This window comes from Hoplias malabaricus, chromosome 15, assembly GCF_029633855.1.
Source record: "Hoplias malabaricus isolate fHopMal1 chromosome 15, fHopMal1.hap1, whole genome shotgun sequence".
Taxonomy (NCBI): Eukaryota; Metazoa; Chordata; class Actinopteri; order Characiformes; family Erythrinidae; genus Hoplias; species Hoplias malabaricus.
Genome location: NC_089814.1, coordinates 14,754,662 through 14,766,716, shown reverse-complemented (window position 1 = coordinate 14,766,716; position 12,055 = coordinate 14,754,662). Strand labels below are relative to the sequence as shown.

The 12,055-nt window shown below is 39.3% G+C and overlaps 1 protein-coding gene across 1 annotated transcript; it reads left to right on the top strand.

Moving 5' to 3' along the window:
- Positions 1 to 502: 502 nt before the first annotated feature.
- On the top strand, positions 503 to 7,665 carry arxb (aristaless related homeobox b). The gene is made up of 5 exons (XM_066645095.1): positions 503 to 704; positions 1,398 to 1,845; positions 2,745 to 2,790; positions 5,402 to 5,697; positions 7,422 to 7,665. Exons 1-5 carry the CDS (start codon positions 503 to 505, stop codon positions 7,663 to 7,665), a joined length of 1,236 nt encoding a protein of 411 aa, XP_066501192.1.
- The last annotated feature ends 4,390 nt before the right edge of the window (positions 7,666 to 12,055 follow it).

Genomic DNA, 12,055 nt, shown 5'->3' with positions numbered 1-12,055 from the left:
GCTGTAAAATTAGTCAGTAGAGAGAATCATACTTCTCTCACATTTCTATATATCCCATGACACCTTGTAACTTATATGAAACGTGAACTTGTATTGTAGTAAAACATCATAATACAATAATTGCATTCATATATTTATGAAGAATATTTGTCATTTTGATTCAGAACAGCGGGTAGAATGAGCCACACTACTGGGTAAACAGGTTGATGTTTTAATGCTTGATATATGAATATATAAGCCACTTTCACTTATATAAAGACTTCTGTGCTTCTGTAGTCATAGTAAAAGGAAAAGGTAACTGGAATGATTGTTGGCTGAATCTCTCCATCCAGCTGATGGCAGTGAGCTATTCTTTGGTCGACCAATCAGATGAAGAGCCTGACAGCCTCAAATCAGTAGCCTACAAAATGTGAGTGTGAACAGGGAGCTGAAGATGAGGCAACAAGTCTACAGGGAAGTCAGGGAAAGAGACAGAGACACAGACTGGACTGACCTATCCTCCATGAGCCCATCGGACATGAGCTCACCGGCTAAAGATGATCTCTACCATCAGGCCCATTGCAAACTGAGATCATCCACTGTTGTGTCCTCCTACTGCATTGAGAGTATTCTGGGCAGGAAGAGCCCTCTCATGCTCAGGGTTCTGGGAATGCAAAATGTTACTGCGCCGCTCAGACAAGAGGAACTTACAGCTTCAGGCCAAGGTGTGTATCAGTGGGTTTTAGATTTCTACACATCAAACAGCTCTGAATATCCCCTAAATTGATGGGCTACTGTAGATGGATAAATACCAGGCTATACTGCAGTGCCAAAAATAATTAGCACAGGATATCTTCTAGTAGTCTAGTGTGCCCTTGTTCTATTAACACATTAAATTAACAGCTATAGTTTGGATCTTGAGGGACAAAGTGTATCTGAATGACTGATTTAACTGTATACTTTAATGCATTTTAGTTTTGTAGGGGGGAGAATTCTGATTGTGGATTATGGGAGATTAAAGGGAAATTCCACCATGTTTTAGAAATGTCCACTTTTTCATCTTTGATGTCTAACCACATTTGCTCAGACTTGTCTAATATGAAAGGGTTAAGTGTAGAAAAGCTTTTGTTTTTGTTTACTAAAAGTAAAAACGTCAAACTAAGTAGTAAGCCACGGGTCGGGTATTTGTAATCAAATTTTGTTAATCATTTGTCTTTGTAAGAGCTTTCAGAGAGTTCAATTTTGCAGCATTAAACACTGCAGACGTCTGGTTACCATCGACATCACCGTGTACAACCCTCCAGAGCGGAAAAGTCATGTTAAACTGCACGGCATACTTTGTTTACATCGTAACTGTTATACAGACATCCTGGAGAATGCACTGAATTAGTATTTGAACTCAGGGTTTTTGTCTGCAGCGGTTCCAAAACCACGCACCCCGCCTCAAGAGGAGATGCACGTGCTTCCAAAAGTGCAGCCGGCGCTCAGCCTCTCACACGCAGCTCACGCGCGCGAAAGAGAGCTGGAAGACGAGAGGCTCGCGGAGAGCGCGCGGGAGAGCTTGACGATTAGCCATGCACCTCGAATGAGCATTATCAGCCAGAGCAAGACACCGCGCGAGCCCGGTTACTTTGACAGTAGCGCCGTTAAGCGCGAGGAGCCCGAGGAGGAGGTGCGCGCGGAGCTCCAGCCGGTGGGGAAGCTGAGGGACGGAGAGGAGAGCGCGTGCCTGTCTGCGGGCAGTGACACAGAGGACGGAACGCTGAAACGGAAGCAAAGGAGATACAGGACAACTTTCAGCAGCTATCAGCTGGAGGAGCTCGAGGGGGCTTTCCAGAAAACTCACTACCCCGACGTGTTCACCAGGTAAACTACAAAACAACTCAGACTCCGGCCGCGTCCTAGTGCACAGCTCCTGATCTGGAGGAGACCATCGGAGTGCGGGATTCTGCCTGCCTGTGGTCTAGTGGGCTTTCTACCCAGTAAACATTTAGCCGTTGATTCAACGTTAAAAAAACGTAATGACTACCGTCTAATCAACGTTCTCTTAAGGTTGAAAATGAAAGTTAAAAAGACGTCCAAACACAGACATCGAAAAGACGACTATTAGACGTATTGTGGACGTCCATTGACGTTATTAATTGCTCCCGAAATAAATTGTATTTATTGTAACTTGTAACTTGTATAAAACGCATTTTAGACGTCCACTGACGTTATCGATTGGTCACCACTTAACTAACTTATTAAGATGGATTTTGGACGTCCAATTACGTTTGAAATATGTCCTTGACGGACAGACTGAACTTGTTTGAACGTTCCTTGTTTACTGGGTAGGCTCTTACAGCCCACACTAACCCCCCCCCCCTATTATTTCTGGTCAAAACGGATTTAACATTAGAAGTGACGGTTTTAAAATACACATTTCAGTCACGTTAGCAAAACGAATAAACTGGAACTGAAAACTCCACTCAAATAGTGGAAATAATTTCTTAATTTTCCAGACAAATTTCAACATTTTTGCTTGAAACACAGAGACAGTAGGTAATTGAAGTAAATAAATAAATAAATAAATAAATAAATAATTACTTTTAGAAATGGTGTCTTCATCCTCCAACTCAGTCATAACATTAACTACACAAAAGTCAGGGAAAACAGCAATAAATGTTTATACAAATTCTCTCTCTCTCTCTCTCTCTCTCTCTCTCTCTCTCTCTCTCTCTCTCACTCTCTCTCTCTCTCTCTCTCTCTCTCTCTTTCTCTCTCAGGGAGGAACTGGCGATGCGCTTGGATCTGACGGAGGCGCGCGTGCAGGTCAGTTATAATTCTCATTAGGATATAAATTATAAATGTATTAACAGTTTTTACTACAATAAATGAAGATAACACTAAACGTGGCGTTTAAACCCAGACAGCGAACATATATTGGTCCACTGGCATAAAAAGGCTGGCACACCACAGACTGTAGACCAGTGCTGGTCCACCATCGGACCACTCAGATTACTGTCCTGTACAGGATATAACTCATTTATAATCTCCTCAAACAGATTAAATGCTAAAAATGTTGACACTGTGCTGGATTAAATTATTTACTTATTTATAAAAGATAACAAAAAGAACCTAATGAAGGAAATAATGTAAATTGGACTTTGAATGGAAAAGTGGCATTTTGTCTAAAATTCTGTTTAATCACCAGTGGTCCGCCCAGAAAACGCTTGTGAACTCTGCCCTCAGTGGGCCAACAGTGGTCCGCAGTCTCCTTGCTATCAGGGATGTCATTGTAAAAGTTGAAGTGAACAATGGATTTTTACCATTCACTCTGAAAATCGAGAGGAAGCTATTTTAGCTTGGTTGGTTTTTGGAATTTTCCTCGTAAACACAGGGAAGTGTTACATTTATTTGATCATTTATATGTTCTAGCCCTGAATAGCCTGAATACAAATAAAATGGAATTGCAAATGAACATTTTTACTTGTTCTGGATATGAGGTTGATAAACGAATAAAGGTTACACATTTTACACTATTTCCTCACGTCTAAGAATCATGAAAGTAATGCAGCCTTTGTGTCTTTGACAGATGAGGTAAAACCAACATGAACACAGACCAACATTTTTAAATTTGACAACATAGTGGACAGTTTTGGGTTCACTTTTAAAGAACAGAAGGCAATTAAGGCATGTCATTCATAATTCTGCATTCATTGCAGGGCAATTGGCCGAGGAGGCATCTAAAAGGAAAGGAATGGAAAATGTTATTACACATACTACATGTGCCTGTTCTAGGTGGTTTGTCCTGTCTCTAAATGCCATGGTCCATTCAGAATCAAGTTTTAGTACAACACTGCTGGTTTTTGTGTGATTTCACTATTCTCCGCATTATTGGTGCAATATTATTATAAGGAACTCAAGAAAGATAGTGAATAACACCTAATGTTTACTGCTGATACTGCTACATGAGGTCACCAGAAAAAAAGTTCAGTGCTATACTAGAGTATCATATTAGATTCTTGATTAATTTGTACACTGCCATGTGTCAGTTTTCTAGATTGCTAGCTCTTAATTTACCCATTTACTTTATAAGTCAATTTATCTGTCACCACAACATCACAACGTTCAGATCTAGAAGCATGTCTTTATGACTTTTCAGATTTCACTTTTCAGATTTTTTTTCATTTCAAAGTTGTTTAGACGTCTGGCCAATCTTTTCAATAAGGATTTGCTTGGGTTTTAGGACTGTGTTATTGCAGTCTACTGGTCAACATACATAAACAGTTCCTGCAGCCAGCCCTTGGTGAAATACCCATGGACTTCATGGATTTATAATTTCAGAACAGTTCATATGTAAATGTATTTATACCGTAATCAAGATAGATGGTTATATCCTAGTATGAGGTTGGAGGCAGCAGTGCATGGTCAGGACTTCAACTTTTTGCAGTCAGATTGTATGGATTTCTATTATTAAATAATGACAGTTTATCCAAATAATATTTCCCTTGCTGAGTTTGTCTCTGTATGGAATTCTCTCATGTTACTTCACACTTTCACTTTTCTCCAGCGTAAAAATAGTTCTTTGCTGTTGTCACACTACCACACAATGTAACAAAAGGTTTGTTCAAGATGTACTGTGTCTTGCCTTGGTGGTCGGCGGGAGTAGCCGGTTGCAGTTGGGAAGGGAGGGAAGAAAAAGCTGTATCACTGACAGTAGCCACCTGCAGCTCACGTGAGCTCTGGCAGATCTCGCGGCATTTCATTACATGAAATACATCATAATGAATTAATAAAGTAAATAAACTAAAGCTACGAGAGAGCAGGACATTATTACCTTATATACAGTGTCTTTAAAAAGATATTGGAGATTTATATTTTATCATGGAAAAAACAATTATAAGTGTAAGCAGTGCTTCTAGCCAATGAGGATTAAACTCACAGTCAAGCCCACAGTCTCTGAGCTTGCGCAGCTTGTGTAGAGCAACTGCAATGTCTAGCTCTGAAAGCTTCACCTGCCTTGAACTCACAAGATTATAACGGCATGTTTTATTGCGCTGGTGGCTAGTAAACAAATAACTAACTAGCATGCATCACACAGAGCCAGGAAGCAATTGGCCTGCACAGCGCCGGATCCAACCAGCCTATTACCTTAAAAACTGTGCATTGGTGACATCACAGATTATATTCACACATGACAAAGACTGAGAGGCAACACTGGTTTTTTAGTTCTGTTTTTGAGTTTAGCACTGGATTGTATAAGAAACATACACAGAGGAAATATATGCCACATTATGTTACTCTATCTCCATTGCAATCAGATGTAAACAACTGAAAAACAATGATTAAAAAATATCTTGCTAAGTATATTTGCTTTATCAAATTAACTGACAAAAATAGCCACTTACAGCTGAGTAAATATCATGTTTGTGTCTTCTAGGTCTGGTTCCAGAACCGTCGTGCAAAGTGGAGGAAGAGAGAGAAAGCAGGGGTCCAGGCCCACCCACTGGGCCTCCATTTCCCAGGACCTATCACTGCAGTGCAGTCTCTGTCCCATTATCTGAGTGGAGCTCCATTTACCCCCACCCCACATCCAGCCATGGAGTCAGCCTGGCCTTCCTCTCTACACAGACTCAGTCAGAGCCTACACAGCTTGGCCTCTCCACAAAGAGTCAGTTCTCTGCTCGGGGCAGCCATGTTCAGGCACCCAGCCTTCATCAGCCCCACCTTCGGAAGGTGAGACTCTTCAGTTTCCCTGCATGTTTGAGGCCTGTTTCGTCTTTCTCCCGTAAATATGAATATTACTCACATGGGGGCTTTTACCATAAACCTCTAGTTAGTTCAGAAATCAAAGTGTGCTCAGGTTCTTATCCTATCTTCCAGAAACTGAACATTTTGAGTAAATGTAGCTTGTTACATCCACGTCTCAATATAACTATCATTTAAATGTTTGATACAAGTTTTGTGGCGGTATTTCTTATATGAGTTCTGACACTGTGACATATTCATATTAACAAAATGGAATAAAAGCGTATACTGTACTGTATATTTTAAAACAGATAAAAATATACCCTGAGCAACAATCAGAGAGTGATGGTTTTCAGTTTCTGTAGCTCTGTAGTTGTTTCTAAACCTTTCAAAATGTAAAGAGTGTCTACACACCCTAACATCTGTGAATTTTACCTCTTATAAAACTTTGAATAATATGCTGAAGGTTTCTGGGCCATTGTGTGGTGTACTGTAGACAGGGCAGGATATTTCACTGGATTGTGGGTCTGAACAGATGGTGGGAACACATCCTGGAGGGGGCACCAGTCCTTCGCAGGGCAACACACACTCACACCTTTAGACACTTTTGAGTTGCCAATCCACCTACCACTACGTATTTTTGGGCCATGGAAGGAAACCAGTGGCGATTGCTCAAAGACTGCAAGGGAAGCTCAGCTTCCCCTAAAATGTAAAAAAATAAGTGATCAAATATATACTGTTGTGTGTACATGTCATTGAATAAATATGCACTACAACGCCCTCAAATTTTGTTCAGAATCAGCTTCTTATCACTGGTAAAGATGCAGCTTTCCTCTCAATCATTCCCGCAGCCTCACAGTGCTTTAAATAGTGCGGATGCTGAGCGTCCACAGAGTTCAATAGCGAAGCAGCGAAGTGCAGCGAAACGAGACAAGCCATTGGATAAATGCTGGGCTTTGTCCCGCCCATCGGATGCTCAGCGTCTCTGGGGGTCTATCGGGCAGTGGGCTGGCCTCGGCTGGCCCGGACGCTCAGCTTCTGCATGATGATTGGATGATATGTCTGAGGCTGGACCCCTTTTTGATTGACAGCGAAATGAGCGAATCAGCGATCCTTTGATGTAAAGATCCGTGGCAGCACAGGTGGACACACTTCACATGGGCCAAGGCCCTTTAAGCAGCCTAGCTCTGCTGGCCATTGAGAGGACACTAGTCAAGTCCCTGGAAAAGACGCCTTTTTGGTACGACAGGGTCAAAGATCATTTTCTTGAAAAGGAATGGAGGGTAGAATTTATGTATATATAAACCAACACATTTTATGATGTAGGCCGAAATTGAGCTTCCCCTCCTTGAAGGACCAGCATCCGCCACTGAAGGAAACCCATGCAGACCCAGGGAGAACACACCAAACTCCTCACAGACATCATCCACATTTTAAACCTTAGTGTTTTAGCCTTCTCTTTTTTTCATTGTTTATTTTTTTATTGCATTTATTTTATCCACAATATTAATTATCACCAGTTCCACCCCTTAACTAGGACTCTCCCAATTACACATGCCCTCTCTGAGACACATGACATCAACTACTGCTTCTATTTATGCTGTTAGGGTAAAAACCACAGAATAAGTCCACACACAGGGAGAGCACCAAATGCATAGATCTGTCACATTAGCTGACAATTTTGAATTAATAATGTCTGCCTTTCTTTTCAGATTCTTCACAAATATGACTCCACTAGCACTGCAGAGATTGCCCCATCCAGCTATGGAGAGTCTGCTTTTGTCTACACCACATATTCCTGAACCTACCTCCTCATCGTCTTTGTCTTCCTCTTCCTTTCCTGTGGACCGGCGTGCATCCAGCATCGCAGCTCTGCGGCTCAAAGCAAAGGAGCATTCAGCTCATTTCAGTCAGCTCAGTGTCCTTGCAGCTGGCACAACTGGAAAAGAAGCCTGATGTCTCTGTATTTACAGACAGAGAAAGAGACCAAAGCCATATTGCACTACAGCATAGAGAATCACACTGGAACTCGACTGAGGATACTAAGCTTTACGGACCAGACTTAGCTATGTGAATGCTTTTACTGATAGATTCAATGCCAAAGGTTCAACTGCAGTAAAATCTTGGCCCACCTCAGACTGCTGTATATCTTCATTATAGTTCATTCAAATTCATTTATTGTATTAATGGACAGAACATTAATAGAATATTCTAATGAATGATTTTGTTTTGTTTTTACCATTTTTTTTATTTGTTAAGGATTAAGGATTGTGTCAGTGGGGATTTAAAAGTAAGCACTATTTTTTTTAACCCCTAAAAAGACAAAAGGTGGTGACACAGGAGAATCACGTTTTACTCAAGAAACTTTTAATGGATTTGAAGAACACTTTTGTAAATGAGATCTGTGAGTGTGAAAAGACTGGTTCTACTAAAGATAAATACAGACACTGCTACATTTTTAAAAACTACATCCAATCCAAGAATCAAGAATCATTTAAGGATCTGCATAATAGATGTGTATATTTGCACATAAACCAAGTTCAACAAAGTGGTCTCATGCCTTTAGTTGGTATTTTATATAACTGCCATCTCTAAAAATGCTATAACTATTGGAAAAGGAAAAAGCTACACAAAGCTTTAGTGGACATAATTGTACATTTTTAAAAAATGAATTTTTATTGCTCTGCTCATGATAAAAAACTGATGAAATATGAAATTAGGCCAAAAATAAAAAGCGACAAAAGATGTTTTTGCAAGTAGCTTTATGCAGGACTATAGGATTTTAGTGGAAGGCAATAGTCAACATTGTCAATTCTGAAAGGATGCAGTGCTTCACTCTGCTGTTTTCCAATGGAAACTAGCTGCTAAAATTAATTAACATTGTTCTTATACGAGAAATTGCGTTCAGACTTGTAAATGAAGTTTTAGACAGAGCAATGACTGTCAACAAAGTTGATGATATTATCAGGCAGCTGAATAACAGGATTTGAAGCCTCTTGAATCCTTGTATTCTAAATTTGTTTCGCCACCATTCACACACATTAAGAAGCTTACTTCATTCCCTGCTTCCAACTTTGCTTTGTTCCCGACAAAGGGTGGATATCAGGGAGAATGGTCCTCTCTTGTAATCCTGGACTTCTTCCAATAGGCTTAAATCCTCTACACTTAAGTCATCATCCAATTAGTTTGGTATATGAAGTGATTTGTCATCTCATAGACTTCCATTCAAACACATAAGAGAAGCACTTTGTCCTATTAGCAACTGCGTTCCCTTACACCAAGCTAATCTATGATGCAATGAATAATAGGAACTGATAAGCACAAATCCCCCTCAAAGGGGGTCTTACACAGTGTTTTGTCCAGCACCCCATTCAGAGTGGGACATGTGAAAAGGTGCAGGGCTTAACATAATCAAATGAATCTCACTAATCTATTTGGGTGCTTCAAGGCTCAAGCTAAAGCTGATCTGTGGAAATGGACATTTTCGCTGTTGGTGTGTAAGAGCTGATGACTTATGGTGCAGAACTGAGGTATAATGGCTTCCTATTGGTGTGCAGGTGTTTCCTTCTTTAAAGTTACTTAAACAATAAGGACAAAGAGAATTAGAACAAAAGAACAGATTTGTTGAGAGATTTAGATGAACTGAGAACTGTGTAGATAATATTATATAAGAAAAGATGTGCTAGAAAATACCATTTCTTACAACGTACCTTCTAAAATTAAGATTAAACCATATGACAGTGTCCAAGCACCATGTGCGCTCATGCCTAAACATCTATGGGCAGATTTTTTGACAACGGCTTTCTCATGCTCCTAATGTATGTATGAGAAGAAAAACGACTTTTGTTTGTACATAGCTGAAGTTTAATTTGCCTTTAAGATTTTATTCACTGTTTGAATTACCACAGAAACTCATTTGTAACTTGAGGTTATTTCATTTTGTAATTGTTTCTGTCTTTACTTTCAGGCAATTAGCAGTCTCTTGAATTTAGAGTGGGTTCATACTTAAATAATCTGAAACAGCCAAAACAAGTCAGTATTACCCAGCTGTAGTACAAGAATAAAGCAATATCCTCATATCAGTTCATCATTTTGAATCTTTGCATGCCTCTTTGCCATTTTTCTGCCATGGGAGGAAGCCTAGCATGTCTGACAAGCCATTTTATTTTATACTCGTTTTTTTCTGACACTAGGGTTTCATAAAAACATTAGACAGGTTTCCAGCACACAAACAGACTGGAGAGCGGCAAATTGTGAGGAAAGTGTTTTTTATTACAACCAAAATATTGCCTTTAATCAACCATTAATATTGTTAAGTATTATCATTATAAAATAATTACTTAAACATCCTCAGTCCACATTGATTGATTTATGTTTTGGAGTTTTAATATACAGAAAACATCAACATATTTAATGAAAGCATTTAATTTGACACTCCAAGAATTGTTTCATACAACTGAGAATTCTGTAAAAAATAGTATGATTGTCAAAAAAAGACATGTATTGAAGAAATTTAATTTCTATACAATAAACACAAGTCAGTTTTTTAAACATTTAAAGCGCTGTCCTGTTTTGTATAATAAAGCCCCCAATTGATAAGAAAGTTTATGTCAGCGGACTATGTTAAGCCTGACAAAAAACGACTGAAACTTATTAGCTGGTAGTGGTGTTAATATTTAATGTATGGGGTCAGCCTACATTTCTTCAATTATAACCTCCCTCAGAGATTCAATATGATCAATTTCAGCTTAATCAGACACTGAGATATAGTTACCTAGCTTTAAAGGTTCCCCCTATAAGTTAATTGGCACCAAGCTTGGTAAGTTCCTCCAAAATCTTGTGAGGTACAATATGGTTAGGTTTTGTCAGATCTGGTGAAAGTGATCCTGATTAACGACAAGATGTGGCCTTATAATCACTTTTTTTGGCAGAGTTTTTACATGGATTCCATGGATCAGAAGATATGCGCCAACACATAAAATGCTGCTATCAACAGTCCTGATGGGTTATACCCACTTGCCTGAGTATTGGGGCAATTCTACACATACCCTCCATATTGGTGCTTCTATATTTGCTCCATAATCACTTTTAGGGGAAAATAAAAGAAGGACAATCAGAGGCAAATACAACAGGGGTCCATAGCACTATGGATTTGGACTCTTATAGGGAGACAAGAAAAATCTCCAAAATATTAATTTTAGGACATGGTTTAAAAAAAACATTTAATTTGTAATATAAATAAGTATAACAATATTTTATTCCAATGTAATTTTGTACTTTTACACTGACGAAAACGCACAGAGTAACTGAAACCTTGTTTTTATTCGGCCTTGTCTACTTGACGTTCACCAAAATATATTATCACTGACCACTGCTGAACTGCCCCATCACCTGCTCTCCACTAACAACACCCACCCCCTCCACCCCCTTACTGCAACTCCCCCCCTACTGCCCCCCCCCCCTTTACCTCCCCCCCACCTACCACCCCTCCGCCACATACACAAATACTTCTATTGATGCTCTCATTTGTGTCCATTATTGCTTCCTTTGAGTCCCTGCAGTGAACAGTGAAGCATGTTAATTCTTGCCCAAATCCCAAATCACAGCAATAGCAGGTATATCTATTGACTGCTTTCTGAAGAGAAGCAATGAGAGATAATTGAGTGCTTTTAAAAGCATTCAGAGTCCCAGGCAGCGTGGTAGCTTTCCTTGCCCATAACCACACATTAAACACAGGTTTTTCTGTGAACCAAATTGCTGTTAGAATTTAAGTTTATTTGAAAATCACATCTGCTCTGAAGCCAGATGATTGATCCTGAAACATTTCAAAAGCTCACTTCCACACCTCAGTTGTTAGCATAAATATATATAAGTACTGTTCATTTATGCAACTAATTTGAACCTATACACAAAACAAGGGTTAAACAATTTGCATTAGCAGCATATAAATGGAAATTTAATCAGAATTTTAACCATGAAGTTTTTTTTAAAAAAACTGCTCTCCTCAATTTTTTTGGTCTTATTTTGGAAGTTTCGATATCTTTGGCCATGTTTGGAAGAGAAAACTAATCACATGCCACATGACTGGCAAATAGTTTTTCCACTTTTTAAAAAAAGATCAATCCGCAACATAACATTTTTTGACAGTGATTATATTTGATATAGATATTTGATACTTTATATTATTTTATTGGCCAATTGTAACGTCTTTTTGAGTCACTGACTCAATATCAGCCATATGAGCCATTTGACTCAATATCAGATAGCCACTAGCCCTGCCTTAAACCAAGGGAGATTCCAAAGATGACTACTTTTAAACACAGAACAGCTCCCTGACACAGAGCAT